General features: G+C 41.0%; 2 protein-coding genes across 3 annotated transcripts in view; one reads left to right on the forward strand and one right to left on the reverse strand.

Annotated features, from left to right (window-relative positions):
* Window positions 1–3,301: 3,301 nt before the first annotated feature.
* On the reverse strand, window positions 3,302–3,712 carry LOC148839385 (histone H3-like). Its single transcript, XM_088905912.1, has one exon. It carries the CDS (start codon window positions 3,710–3,712, stop codon window positions 3,302–3,304), a length of 411 nt encoding a protein of 136 aa, XP_088762038.1.
* An 11,428-nt stretch (window positions 3,713–15,140) lies between these two features.
* The window catches only part of extl3 (exostosin-like glycosyltransferase 3), a 49,201-nt gene continuing 48,487 nt past the window's right edge, over window positions 15,141–15,854 (forward strand). Inside the window, exon 1 of one of the 2 annotated variants that reach the window (XM_088905622.1) lies at window positions 15,141–15,344. The gene's annotated coding sequence lies outside the window, so the exon portion shown is untranslated. The remainder of the gene's footprint in view (window positions 15,345–15,854) is intronic. The other variant, XM_088905631.1, reaches the window with a different exon arrangement.

Consider the following 15,854-nt stretch of genomic DNA (forward strand, 5'->3'; position numbering starts at 1 on the left):
AACACACTGAAAAAGAAAAAGAAAGGCATACATAAACAAACAACTTGCAGAAACTGGGGAATCACTAAATCAGAACTGTTTCTGGGAGAAGTGGAACAATCTAAATACAGTAAATCAAAACCAGAAGAATTGGCCATCCAAAATGGAACAATCTGGCAAACATATTTTTAAAATCTCTATCAAAAACTCCCAAATACAAATCAATCAGACCAAAATGAAAAACTCAAAATTTTGGAATTGGCTATCAAAGACAACCAAAACCCCTTAGACTCCCCAATCACTGAGCAGGACCTACTGGACAAACTCCAGGCCCTCAGGCCACGCAAAGCCTGTGGCCAAGATGGAATCAACAACGAGATGCTGAGACACAGCAGTTCGAAGTTACAACAAGCACTGCTTAAACTCAATCACATCATGACAGCCAGATGTTTCCCCGAGGCCTCGAACCAAGGACACGATCACGAGAGTGGAGATAGACTCGATCCCAACAACTACCGGGGCATCTCTGTGAACATTAACCTGGGGAAGGTGTTCTGCAGTATCCTGAATACACGAATACTGGCCTTCCTTACCAAACACAATGTCCTGAGCAAGAGTCAGATTGGCTTCTTACCAGATTACCGCACATTTACACCCTACACACGCTGATAGACAAACACATCCACCAAAAAGACAAAGGAAACTTTTTTGCCTGCTTTGTCAATTTCAAAAAAGCATTTGACTCGATTTGGCTTGAAAGATTGTTTTATAAACTACTCCAAAGTGTATGACATAATTAAGTCAATGTATTAAGGGAACAAATGTGCAGTGAAAATTGGAAGCAAAAGGACAAAATTCTTCACCCAAGGCTATGGGGTGAGACAGTGCTGCAGCCTGAGCCCAACACTGTTAAATATCTATATCAATGAATTAGAAGGAATGTTGGAACAGTCTGCAGCTCCTGGTCTCGCACTGCATGACACAGAAATCATGTTCCTGCTCCATGCAGATGACCTGGTCCTGCTGTCGCCCACGGAACAGGGGCTGCAGCGGAACCTAGGACTGTTGGAGCAGTACTGTCAGACCTGCGTGCTGACAGTCAATCTGGACTAGACCAGAGTTATGGTTTTCCAGTTGAAAGCCAGACCTCAGGGAAACGGTTACAAATTCACAGCAGTGAAGTGTGGGGTCCCCTCACAGACCAGGATTACACTCAATGGGACAAACACCCCACAGAAACTCTACACATGGAGATCTGTAGAAACATCCTCCATGTGCAGAGAAAAACACCTAACAATGGGTGCAGGACCGAATTAGGCCAGTACTCACTATTGATAAACATACAGAAGAGAGTATTAAAGTATTGGCAACAAAAAACAGCGACAGAAATTCCTACCACCACAAAGCCCTGCTGAGCCAAGAGCTGGGCACAAAACAGGGCCCCCTGAGCCAGCTGGTCCTGAGGCTCACTGACCTGAGGCACACCGACACCAGCCAGCCTAAGGACAGCACTGCTAGGGCACCACAACTCAGAATCAACTACATCACAGCACAGATCAAACAGCAATATCTCACACATTGGGACACACACAAATACAACATAAACTGGAATGCTACAGAACCCTAAACAGACAATATGCACTAGCCGAATATTTGACCAAGATAAGAAACAGCAAAAAGAAACAAACTCTGATGGAGTACAGGCTCAGTGACCACAGCTTGGCCATAGAAACCGGGTGACACAGGCAGACCTGGCTGCCCAGAGAAGACAGGCTGTGCTCCCACTGCCAGTGGGGAGAAATAGAGACAGAGGTGCACTTCCTACTGCACTGTGACAGATATTCGGGGATTAGAGAAACATTCTTCCCTGAATTCAGAAATCTAATCCCAGAATTCCCACACTTCCCAGAATCACAACAGGTCCCAATCCTACTGGGAAAGATAGGAGGGAACTGGCAGCCAAGTATGTGATCTCCTGTCACAGCCTGAGGAACAGTGAGTCTGTCTCTCTATAATGCTCCATATGTTTACAGTATATGTAAATATTTTATGATATGTCTTTGTTCTAAATGTCTGTAATGTCTGTAGATTTTATTTTATTTTTGTTTTTGTTTTGTTTCATGTTAATTTTATTCTTATTTGCTTTGGCAATACTGATTGTACCCATCGGTTATGCCAATAAAGCACCTTGAATCGAATTGAATATTAAAAGGCCACCAGGGTGCATGCTTGTACGAAACTGGAAAAGCTTGCCTGCTGACCTGACATGCATAGTACTCAGCATTGTATACCACACAATAAAGAGCTTCAGCAGATTAAATTTCTTAATTAAAATTACAATTTCAGATATGCTAATCTCAGTTGTTCACCCCTATATCAAAATTTTAAAATTTCTTTATAATATAATTAAAACACTCTTTTGGTGCTATTTGCATAATCTGCACAAGTGGTGGTTGCACATAGTAATACTTAGTAGTAAATCTTCAATGTTATGTTGTCTCAAGAGAGACTTCTGTATCAAAGCAACATACTTTCCCCTTCCTAATAAATCTCAAAACCTTGCATGTTTGGTAGGAAAATTTAGCTCACAAATTTTCCAGAATAAAACTAGAAATGTTTTCCATGGGTATCAGGACCAAAATCCAGTATCAAAGAAAAAAGTCTTATTAAATTCATATTGATCTTTAATTTTCTACAATTTATATCCAACACAAACTGACATGGTGGCAGTAGCTAACATTACTGGACCTGGGGTTTGCATGTTCTCCCCTGTACTTCCCTTGTATTTACTCCAGGTGCTCTGCTTTACTCTAACAGTCCAAAAACATAGTGGTACTGTAGGTTAATCGGCTTCTGGGAATATTGGCCGCAGGTATGAGTGTATGCGTGTCTTTGCCCTGCAAAGGGCTGGTGATGATGAGGTCTACCCTCTCTTGCGCCTGTTGCTTGCTGGGCTTTGCTCCAGCTCCTTCGCATATCACTCTGCAACTCACAGCTGGCAACCCACTGCAGCTAAGCAGGTGTGAGCCTGGTCAGTACCTGGTCAGTACCTCCTGTGAAAAATTAAGGTTGCTGCTGGAAGTTGGTGTGGTCCATGTGGGTCCTAATTCCCCAGTATAGTGACGGGGACACTATACTGTAATCAGGTGCCGTTCTTCGGATGAGACATAAAACCGATGTCCTGACTTTCTGTGGTCATTAAAAATCCTAGGGTGTTTCTCTAAAAGAGTAGGGATGTAACCCCGGCATCCTGGCTAAATTTACCATCTGTGTAAAGAAGATTGTGTTCAAGGGAAAAGATCCTGCAGCAGGCGGTCCGTGTCTAAGCGTGCTCCCCATGGATGCGGCGGGCCAGCTGGATGTCTTTGGGCATGATGGTCACCCTCTTGGCATGGATGGCACACAGATTGGTGTCCTCGAAGAGCCCCACCAGGTAAGCCTCGCTGGCCTCCTGCAGAGCCATGACGGCAGAGCTCTGGAAGCTCAGGTTGGTCTTGAAGTCCTGGGCGATCTCTCTCACCAGGCGCTGGAAAGGCAGTTTGCGGATCAGCAGCTCGGTGGACTTCTGGTAGCGGTGGATCTCCCGCAGAGCCACGGTGCCGGGCCTGTAGCGATGGAGCTTCTTCACGCCGCCGGTGGCAGGGGCGCTCTTACGGGCAGCCTTGGTGGCCAGCTGCTTCCTGGGCGCCTTGCCACCGGTGGACTTGCGAGCGGTCTGCTTGGTTCTCGCCATCTTCCTCACTGCTCTTCACAATCAGCACTGTAGACACCTGAAGAAGGCTCCACGGCCGAAACGTTGTGTTCTCTTTCTTCTTTTTTTCAGCATGGAATAACCCTATTACTTGTTCCTTTGCAGCCTACGCATGCTGACGCAGCTACCCACCTAAATTTACCATTGGCCCTTTACCAATCATGGCCTCCTAATAATCCCCATCTATGAATTGGCTTCATTACTCTACTCTCCTCCCCACTGATAGCTGATGTGTGGTGACCGTTCTGGTGCACTATGGCTGCTGTCGCATCATCCAGGTGGATGCTGCACATTGGTGGTGGTGGAGGGGAGTCCGTATTACCTGTAAAGCGCTTTGAGTCCAGAAAAGTTAATTAATTATTATTATTAAAAGCATAACAGGGCAAGATGCTCCGAGCCCTGGATAGTGTTCAGGATGCCGAGATTAAGCCTGCGCCTGGTGGTAGGCGGGCTTCTGGTCGTCCGTCTTCCAAAGCTGAGCCCGGAACTATGGGCTTAAATAATGGAAAGGGAATAAAACTCAGCTGACACTAATGAAACTAAGAATAATACGGAAAAGGTAGGAGCACCCTCTAGAGGAGGGATGACCACCATGACAGAATTGGAAAATGTGGTTAGAAAACGAATGGATGGATTATATCAAATACATACTGTACTGTACAGTGCCCTCCTGAATTATTCAAATCTCCAATGAAACTGGAACATAAATCATCATATAATAGAAGGAGTGATATAATTGATAATGGGTCTTTTTTTATCTAAAAATTGTGTATTATAATAATGACATTTTTTTTGTCACTAATTGAATTCCAAAAAACTTTATAATCATGTTCATTTACACCTTCATGTTTTGCTTTCAATAAAATCCTGAAAAAAATTCAATAACATTCTGCTCTTTAGAAATGCAATAGAAGCCTCTGGAATTATATAGTGGGGTCTGAAGATTTCCTTTTTTCCAGGGGTGTAAAAGGAGGTAGCACTTGAAAGTACGTGCACCCAAATTGAATGGACGCATGCATCATAACAATTATATTCAGAGAGGGCCCTGAAGATTACAGAAAAATGGTCCTTGATCTCCACTAGTCGATGGAAGGCTATAAAAGACTCCACAGAAAGTTTAATCTATCACTTTCCACTGTAGTGTCCATTGTTAAGAAATTAATGGCTAATGGTATAGGGCAAGCCTAACTGAGAAGAGGAAGCAAGTGTATGTTATCATAAGAGAATGTGAGACAAGCGGTCTAGGAAACAAATGCAATTATTGGCAACAGTTAGAGATCTCCAACATAGGATACAGGATCTGGATCCACACTATACTATTTAGGATGTCAGTGAAAATGAGGACAGAAGGAAGGGGTTGATAACATATAGAATGCTAAATAGGAGAGCCAGCTATAGCCTGCAGACCAGCCCAGCTTTCTTTTACACATCAGGTTGGATGGAAAAGTAATGAAAGTGACAACAAAACAAAAAATGAGCAGGGCACTGGGAAAGTATGCACAGGGGATAGTGTAGCTGAGTATAGCAATGATCTGGAGGTTAAGAAAGACAATGCATTGAGGAGAAAGGTTTTGTAAAGAGTAAAAGAGCTGTTGTAAAAGACAGGAGATGATACACAAAGGAACAACAGACAGTGCCTTGGATTTGGGAGATTTCCTGGTGATGTTAGGTAGCCTGGAATCTTCACACCTAAAGATACAAATCCTACACAAGCTGTTTTTGGTACTGTCGATGCCAATGAGCTTGTAGGTTTTACTTTAAAGCCTTTCTTTATTTCCACACACCCATATATTTACATCTGTGCATCTGCCCAAGATGCCTCCCTGCCTAACAAGCTCAACACCTTCTATGGTCGGTTTGAAGCCAGCAACAGAACCAGTCAACAGAGCTGCACCCTCCACAGCTGACCAGGTGCTCTCGCTGGTGAACACACGCAAGGCTGCAGGACTTGACTGCATACCCAGTCGTGTTCTCAGAGCCTGCACCAATCAACTGGCAAGTGTAGTATTCACAAACATTTTTAACATGTCTCTGGCCCAAGCCGTCATCTTTACCTGATTCAAGACAACCACCATCATCACAATACCGGAGAAAACCAGAGTGACATGTCTTAATGACTACTGACCGGTGGTACTAACAATTGTCATCATGAAGTGCTTTGAGAGGCTGGTCATGAGTCACATTAAGGACACCATTCCAGACACACTGGATCCGTACCAATTTGCCTACCAGCCCAACAGATCCACAGATGATGCAATCTCCATTGCCATACACACTGCCCTATCTCATCTGGATAAAAAGAACACATACACAAGACTACTATTCATCGACTTCAGCTCAGCTTTTAACACCATAATTCAAGAGAAACTAATCAAGAAACTCAGTGCACTGGGTCTCAACACCAGCCTCTGCAACTGGATTCTGGACTTCCTGACAGGCAGGCCTCAGGCTGTCAGTTTTGGAAACCACACCTCCGACACACTAACTCTGAACACTGGGGTCCCCCAGGGTTGTGTGCTTAGTCCATTGCTCTACTTCCTCTACACCCACGACTGTGGGCCAAACATAACACCAACTCCATCATCAAGTTTGCCGATGACACCACAATTGCAGGTCTGATCACAAACAATGATGAGAGGGATACAGGGAGGAGGTCAATCTCCTTACAATGTAGTGTGAAGACAACAACCTCACGCTCAACGTCAGCAAAACCAAGGAGCTGATTGTTGATTTCAGAAAACTGCAAAATGGACATGGCCCTATCCACATCAATGGGACTGAAGCGGAAAGGGTCAGTAACTTCAAATTCCTTGGCGTCCATATCACCGAGGACCTCACATGGTCTCTCAATGCCACCTGTCTGATCAAGAAAGTGCAACAGTGCCTGTACTTCCTAAGAAGGTTGAAGAAGGCTAAGATATGTCCCCAGACCTTCACTAACTTTACAGATGCACTACAGAAAGTACACTGACAGGTTGCATCACAGTGTGGTATGGCAACTGCAGAATTGCTGAGTGCAAAGCCCTACAGCGGGTGGTGAAAACTGCCCAGTCCATCACTAGGGTTGCTCTCCCATCCATCCAGGACATTTATGACCTCAAACGGTGCTTGAGGAAAGATCTAAGCATCATCAAAGACCCCACAGAACCCAGCTACAGACTGTTTGACCCTCTACCATCTAGAAAACGGTAACGGAGCATTCGGGCCCGGACTACCAGACTCAGAGACAGTTTTTACCCCTGAACTATCAAAGTATTAAACTCCCAGCCTCTCTCACCTACGATCTGAACCCTCACAGTGCCTTCTCTCTTTATCAAACCTCAAACACACATTGAAATCTATCTCTACCTCACATGTCAAGAAGCTCTCTCCCCATAATTTTCTATCCTTTATTTCATTCTGTGGATGTATGATTTTGCACATGTAATGTTGTTTTGCACATTACCTGTTACCTGTTGTTGTTTTGCACATTGCCTGTTCTCTCTGTCTTTCTTTTCTTATACAATTGTATTGTTGTTTTTTTTTGTACTGCTTACAGTCTGAGAGCTACAGTAGCTGAATAGCATTTCGTTATGCCATATACTGTACCTGTATATGAGTATAATGACAATAAACTTGAAACTTGAACTTGAAAACCTGAAACTTGTAATGCAGTGTCTATACCTTCCCCTCTCCAGCTTTTTTTTTAATTTGTTCTCATTGGCCTGAAAATACTATGTGAGGCCTTAAAAACACCCTTAACAAAGACAGGGTCACTCTGGTCACTCTGACTAAAAGTATGTTGCTCTTCTAATATAAATATACGTTATCTGTACTATTTACATATACTGTGTTCTGGTATTATAGCCAAGGTGCAGAGAGATTACGCCATATCTCTTTAAAGTTTCCACTCAAGCTTTTATCAGTCTGCAAAACTGTGGCAGAGCTGCTAGTTAAAAACAACATTTTTTTCTGAACCCATTGCCTTCTCAAAGCATTCAATCTGCAAGTTAAATCAACATGAGAAAGTGACCCCTTATCCTTCCAGAGTTTTGTGTTAATCTCTTGTCCTGAAAACCCCTGATGAAAACTTGGTTTACGGTGACCTCTAGCAGATATTCAGGTGTAACTACAGCTATTGTTCTGGCCTTTCTCTGGAATCTGCCTATAATACTGGAGAAAGGTTGAAGGGAGACCCTAGTGTTTTGTATGGTCCATCAGCAGGCAGAGTTAATTTGGTGATTTCCCTGTAGAGAACTCGTATCTGTTTAGAATAAGAATTATATACCAAATCCTCCAGGATTGAATGAACTGGTACCTGACAGTCAGTGCTTGCTATGCAGAATGCCTGTCTTCACAGAGACTGCAGTAACAATACGTCTGCCACTAGAGGATGTCAGTGGCTTCACTGTGGGTCTGTTGTAATATTATTGGTTAAGGGGTTTGAGTCAACATTCTCACATAGGTGTCAGTCATTTGTTTGAGCAAATAAAGTGCTTTCATGGTACTACAGGGTGTCAGGAGTTAGGATCCAGTCAGAGTGCTAAAAGATTAGTAGTAGAGCTGGGATGTTATTTTGAGGTTTTGGTGCTTTACACCTACTTGTGCTCTAAAATAAAGCTTTCTCTATCTTAAATTGTGTTCAGAACCCCAGAGCCACCTTATTAAAGGTAGGGGGACCTATCACATGCTCTTGAAAACATGAAATAAAGGGAAGTCGATAGAAAACAAAATCCTATCGGTCTTCTGTGAGGTCCTATAAGTGAGCTTTAAGAGCAAAATGTTTTGACCAGACTTTGCCAAGATGTGCAAATACAGCTATAATAAGATAGAATTATTGGAAATCATGCTACAGAGAAGGAAACTATTAGTAAGAGAAGCTGAGATAGTAGTGATTGTAGTTTCATCAGACTGCACTGAAGTGGCAGAGGAACTACCAGTATTGTGTTGGTAATTATAGATCACTAACTACAAGGAGGTACAACTACAAGCAAAGGAAGCTCAGGGTGCTGTTCTGAAAATCTTTGTTCTAGTGAAAGAGAGATTATAATTGAAGACTGCAGCTAATGGAAGCAGAGTTGACACTTGGTTCGGCGGGCACAACAGAAGAAGCAAAGACACAGTCACGTTCATTAAACATTTGAACATTCAACTAATCCAGGATTTTGTTGATTGAAAAATATAATAGAACTCTTTGGAGGTTTACTAAGATGACTTCTGAGATTCATGTGGAAGTAATTAGACTAGAGATCCTCAGAATCCAGAAATTCCTTCATGCTTTCTTTTTCCAGTGGAAAGGATAATAGTGGAAGCCAGCAACAGAAGGAACACAGACACATTGGATGATCACAAGTAACAGACATCCGGAATTCGTGGATTACACAGGTAATCAAACACACATGAAGTGGCAGAATGACAAAGAGCACTGATGCCAAATAATAAAATAGATCTCAGGTAACTGGTTGATTCTGGACTAGGGGACCATTTGTGTGGAGTCTGAATGTTATCCCCATTTTCAGCTAGGTTTTCCCTGGATATACCGGATTCCACAGACATGTTGACTTCATTAGTTGAGGTGTTTAAATTGTCCATGTGTATGAGCCCTGTGAGGGCCAGATGGTCAGATCTTGCTCTCTGAGCTTCCAAGGAGGGCTTGGGTTGCTGCAGCCCCTACCCACAAAAGAAAACAACTTTTTTACCATGTATTGACAGTTACAAGATGATTTGAATATTTTAAAATATTTAATAGCAGCATTGAGTTTATAATATTTGCTTTATTGTGCACTCACTGCTATAGATTAACTTGTTTTTTGGTTAATGCAATGTGGATTTGGACTGCCCAAATACTGGAATAACATTTCCATATGGTGTCTGAATCTTGAAGTCTGCAATTTAACTAAGTCAAACCAACAACAAATGTTGCATGTTTAATTTATGATTCATAAGAGGAGAATACATTTCATGGATATTATGTGCCAGAACTTGCTTTCTGCCTTTAAGACCATATGCTATTCTGAAGGGCAAATTACTGCAACATACTGTAGGTGCCAACTGAATCAATTTAATATTTTTATAGGTTTAAATCATTATATTTTCTATATTTATTTGTATATTAATTACCATAATTGCAAACTGCAAAACAAGATATCCATGGGTTTTAACTAATGTTTCCTTAAACCCAAGGGAAACCTGACCAAAAATATAAAGTTTTATAGCTTCTGATTGGTGGGGAAATTGAAGTTTTAATTTAATACAAACAAGGTCTAAAACAGGGGTCTCCAACCCTGGTTCTGGAAAACCCTGAGTCAGTTTCTCTTATAGGTCTTAATAGCTCACCTGTTCTTTAAAGATTAGGAATGGTTGTTTATATAACTGATCAATTTTAAAGCACTTGTTATTGAGGGCTGAAGGATATTCAGATATGTTTTTCTAAACTCTGAATTACTTAATTGAACTTTCCTAGGCCTTCAGTAATTTATTTAGAGCCTGCCCATGAAACTCACTGGACTGCTGAGCTAGGGTTGGAAGCCCCTAGGTTAAAACCTGGGTATGCCAGGTCTGAAAACCTGATAAAGGACATGGACCCTTAGATTATTTCATTTTAAGACTGATGCACCTTTTTAAAAAGATTGTTCACGACATATCCACTTTGATTATTTAGTTGTTACCTAGGCTCGAATCATCCATCCATTTTCTAAACAACTTTATCCAGCACACTGGCACAGGGGAAGTCAGACCCTTACCCAGTAAGTAACAGACGCAAGGTGGGAATGACCTTGGATTGGACACCAGTCCATCTATGGGCACATTGAGACAGAATCATGCACACACTCACACCAGGTCCAGGTTTTACAGAAACAACTTAACCTACTATACCAGCATGTCTTTGGACCATGGGTGGAAAAAACCTACACAAACACAGGGAGAACATACAAATTCCAAGCACCCCAGCAATTGAATCCAGGGCAAAGCACTGTGAGGCAGTAATGCAATCACTGTAACGCTGTGCCACCGTATGAATCAAGGGTTTATATTGTTGGAACTGGTTAACAATGCATATGAATGAATTAATAAAGATTGTTGATTTAGTCTCTTGAAACAAAAGAGCAACCATTTTCTCCCAATATAATCAAATTGCTGTAAAACCATTTTGGCTTCCTTGGCAATACAACACATCCACTCTACATCATCCAGAATTCTGTGGCTTGTCTCAGATTTCCATTTTCTCACTTTCCTTTTGTTGCTCCATTACTACAGTCTCTCTGCTGGTTCCCTATTGCTGCACTCTATTCAGAAAACTAATTCTCGCCTAGCATAGGAAGGAGGATAATTCTCTTCCGCCAAACTGGCTGTATTCCTACTCCATCCTCTTGCTTCCACATCCATTTTTTGTCCCATGCTTGCCCCTCAGGAGAGGAATGGATTACCTACAGTAACCTCATCAGTTGTCTCGTTATTCATTATTTCCTCATTATTAAAATCATGTAAAGTCTAGATATAAATGTAGTGTGCTTCAAAAGACATTTTTCACTCTTTTAAGCACGAATTCACTGGGGGGGGGGCTAGAATAATAGAACGGCATGGGAAGAGGGGGAACAGAAGAAAGACAAGTTCTTAAGTTCATGACACAGTATGTCTGCAGGCTTTCACTTCAGCACAGCTCATAATGAACTGAATCAGTTAATTTAATTTAACAGCTTCTCCCAGTTCTATAGCTGCTGAAAACTATAAATCCTATAGACACATTGCCCCCCCCCCCCCAGAAAAGGATTGGAGACCTCTGGTCAAATGAGCTTCTAAGGCTGCCTCTCAGGTGGTCTGTATTGGTGGCCCAATTATAACGGCACCCTTCTGTGTGGGAGGCCTGAAGCTCTTATATAATGTTACAGTAATACCGGTCTAGCATTGATGTGGAATACTGGGTGAGAAAGTGAAGGATTCTGCTACTAATGTGAGTGTGTGTTTGTGTCTGTGTGTGCCCTACGATGTCCAGGGTGTTGAACTATATTCCACAGAAAGTTGTGGGAAGTGATCTGGTGCCCTCAATCACCTGATCAAGTGGAAGCAGACAATTGGCCAGGTGATGACCGAAAGATCGGGAAATTCTGCAACTGCTTTCCTGGAGACAGACTGCAGATCCATTGCAGTTCGTAGCACAGGTGGGAGGAGGAACATAGAAAACACTGAAGGATGGACCTGTGGATGTGAGTTTTGTGAATTTTTAAAGACCTGTGGAGAGACTTTGTATGGAAGACTGAGAGCAGCTCAGCTGCTCGATTATGTTTAGAGAGGGACTGAGGAGCTCTAGTTACAAGTTGAAAGACCATATTACTTTTAATTTTTCTTTTGAATATTTTCCCCCCACTAGAAATAAAGAGCAACATTTTACCTTGATGTTTGCATTTTGATGTGTTTTCCTGGTACCCATGCATTGTATAGGTTCTTTCGGAACAACAATGCTGTGTGCGTCACAGTACATTACAAGGCTACATTGGTAGGAGTTAGGGATGCTTGTGAAAAGAATGATTTTTGGGATCGGAAGTGTGGCATTACAAGGGTGTTTTTTTGCAAATACAGCAAATAATCACCCAGTACATTCTGAACTGCGTAATTTGTTTGGTTTTTGTTTCATTCTGGTTTTTCCCCATTAGTTAAAAGTTAAGATTTACATATTGGGAAAAGAAACAGATGTGCAAATTGTCTTAAGTAAGCACTTAAAATGAATTGCAAAAGTCTATCTGTTTAATATTCCATTAAAGTGGGCATAAATCACTGCAAAAATATAGAAAGCAATAAGCTAATGTCTTTTACTAAGTTGCTTGCCTTCAACATGCCTAATGCCAAGATTAAATCTATCATAATAAATAAGACCTACATGTATCACTTCTGGAGTCTGTAAAAGTAAAACACAAGTTTACCTCTAGTAATTTAACATTGTTAAATGAGAGTTGATCATAGTCCTGGCAGTGTTGAACTATACATTATCTGTTAGGCAGAATCATACGGATGTCACTGGTCCAAAGTAATTACTGGCATCCCTGTAGTTAGAGATGTACCAAATGGGTCCCCTTATTTGTAACTTTTCCTTGAGTTGTAGCCCCAACAGGTTCATTCAGAAACTGGGATCAGTACATTTTATTCACTGACCAGAAATGTACAGAAACCATCAAAAATGGAAAATGACATCCTAAAATAGATCTGTTTAGGTTAAATTGTTACTTGCGTTTTACATTGGCAATGAAAATGAATAAAGGTGTTAGCTGCAAGACATGTGAAACAACAACATTGTTGTTGACATGACAGCAATGCCATTAGATCTCAAAGGGTAAGAAAATGTGAGCCTGGTGAGTTTATCAGTAGGTGATAGCTAATGAAAACAGACTAGAACATGAAATGTTGCTGGTGGACCAATAGGTGGCACACTTTCTCCAAACCAATTGAACAATTGACTTCTTGTTTTTCGACGAGACGTTTCACTGAGGTCCTATCTATCAAAGTCATCAAAAAAAACCATGACACTACTTGAAAGAGCTGAGATGTTACCTTCGGTGCAAAGTTCAAATTCAGGATTTCTCAATCTGAAACATCACCTCTGCCTTCCCTCCCGATTTCAACTGGCTACTTACTTTTTGAGGCTATTTCTCTATCTTATCTTGGAATGGTAAGCTGTGTGTGCACAATGTGTTGCAGGCTAGCCCACTGGGTAATTAATTGTCAGTGATCGTCTGTTTCTAATGTTACACTATTTGGGGGCTCCTGGGGAAAATATATAGATAATCAACTGTTTTTGCTCCATGACCTATAGATATTTCAGTTCCATTGTACAGGAACTAGTCCTTTTTCAGTCCAATTATATAGTTGATGGTCATTCTGAACCTGAGCCTAACAAGTAGCAGTGAACAAAGCAGGACTATAAGATGTCTTTTGATTGTGGGACGAAACAGATACAGATTGCAAGAGAATATGCAAACTCCACACAGAAGATACCAAGGTCCAGTATTGAACCCATGAACTATGAAGCAACAGTGTTAAATGCCACTCAATTAATTTTCTATTTTATAGAATCTATTATTTCTGATAATACCAAATATGCTGTCTGTAATGGTACCCTTTGCTGGAGGAAAGGCTAGAAAATAAGCAGATGGTATTACTGAGACAAATTTAGTCATTATCTAGTGTCCTTGCTTAACAAAGCAAGGAGGTAAGGGAAACAGTATTTCTTTAATACTGTATGTTGATATTATGTATTATAAATAATTTCAGCATTGTTGTCAAGGTGGACTGATTTTGAAGTTACTTAGAGTACTTATGAATTATACCATGTGTGTCAATTCAGTTGGTATGACCTATTTCAAAGTTACAAACAAAACCTCTAAAGAGAGTTTAAGTCTGCTTTACGCAATTTTTCAAGGCAAGCGATCACTGGCATCAGTTTCACTTTTAGGAGAGTGTGCTAGTTTAATATGGCTGTTCCTAGACTGTTAAGATGTTTAGATATATTATGTAAAACACCATTTGGGATTATAGTGTTTAAAAAAATAGCAATATGCATTATGAGATACATGCAAATTAATCACTGCGACCTATTTGTTAGGGAGAAAATAAGAACAGCAAGCTTGTTTTTTTCAGTTGCCTTTTTTTTTACAATGCCCTAGGCAGGTACAGCTGTGACTGATACAAGGAGATGGCAGAGAAAGAGCAAGTTGATGAGAACATTTTGCTTTGCAGTACCAGCAAATCGTAGCCTGTTGTTTTTGTGAGAAAGTCAACAAATGTTCCCACTACAGTAGATATTCTACTACTAGATGCAGTATCTAGTATCCTAGATAACCTAGTAGTTACTAAACAGAATCTAGCGATTCCTAGATATTCTATTTCCACTTCAGAGAGATGTCTGAGTGATCCCATAATTTCTATATTACATTTTTTAATGATATTTTATGAAATACAGTATTAACCTAAAAAATGAGTTTAAAACAAATTGTAAGGTTATGTTATATTGTTATGTAATATTAAGGTGTCCGAGGCAGTCATGGCAGTCATTAACTTAGCACACAATACATACCTCAAAGATATATTATTATCTGTTATTTTTAGTGTTTTAATTTATCTTTACATATGGATAAAAGGTCAATTACCATAAATTTATTGAAACAAGAAATACGTGTTATTGTTGTGGTAATGGTGTCTGAAAAAATACAGATAATGACTGTCTTCTGACAATTCAATCCCCAAAATTTAGTTTTACTGTATATTTCTGTGCACTGTGTTCTAATATTTGAAGTGTCTGGCTCTCGGCATCATCTCAGCGTTTATGAAATACCTTTGCATAATCGCTAAGGTACCTTTGTGACCATCAGGGGGAGCCGCTCTTCAGTAGTTCAGGGTATGTTCCCAGAATGCACTAGCTGTAGCAGCTCTTGCCTAAACCAGCCCTCCTTGAACAATGCGGGCTTGATTATGTACACCGACCTAGAGCGAATCTTTATTCCTAGATTTAATCTCATCAAGGGGTAATTCGTGGGAAAACAAACATACGTATATATCGATTTGAAATGTGGACCTAACGCTGAGGTTGCAATTTCCTTCCAACCGGAAGAGCATTTGTTTTGGATTATTGGCAGGCAGATAACCGGTAAGTAAGATTGATCTCGGTGGTGCTTGTGCTGGTGTCGGGGTAAAATTAGCCAGATGGCCCTCTCGTTTGCCTCTCACCCCCTCTGTGTTGTGAAGATCGAGGGGACAGATAGTGCGGTTTAGAGTACGTTTGATACGTGGTGCTGCATTCCAAAAGAAACGAGATTTAAGCGGTTACTTGTCTTCGCCAATGACGGCTGCATGTTTTCAGCTTTTAATTGCAGAACCGTTTCAGTTTTAGCCAAGCACTCGCTCCAATGTCGACGATGTGAGCAGGCAGTCCCCCAGCTACATGTTCGTATTTGCAGATATTTCTCGACACTGCAATAAATTGCACTTTTAGTCTTCCGCTACAGCTGTTGGTATCCCAAGAGGACCCAACTGAAAATAACCATTTGTAACAAGTACCTGCTATATGATGCTAGATGGAGGTTATAATTTCGAACCTCCTAAAACTAAACCGATAAAATAGATCTGGTCAAATGTGGACGTGTTTCAAAATAAAACG

The sequence above is a fragment of the Atractosteus spatula genome, chromosome 2 (genome assembly GCF_055471065.1).
Source record: "Atractosteus spatula isolate fAtrSpa1 chromosome 2, fAtrSpa1.hap1, whole genome shotgun sequence".
NCBI lineage: Eukaryota > Metazoa > Chordata > Actinopteri > Semionotiformes > Lepisosteidae > Atractosteus > Atractosteus spatula.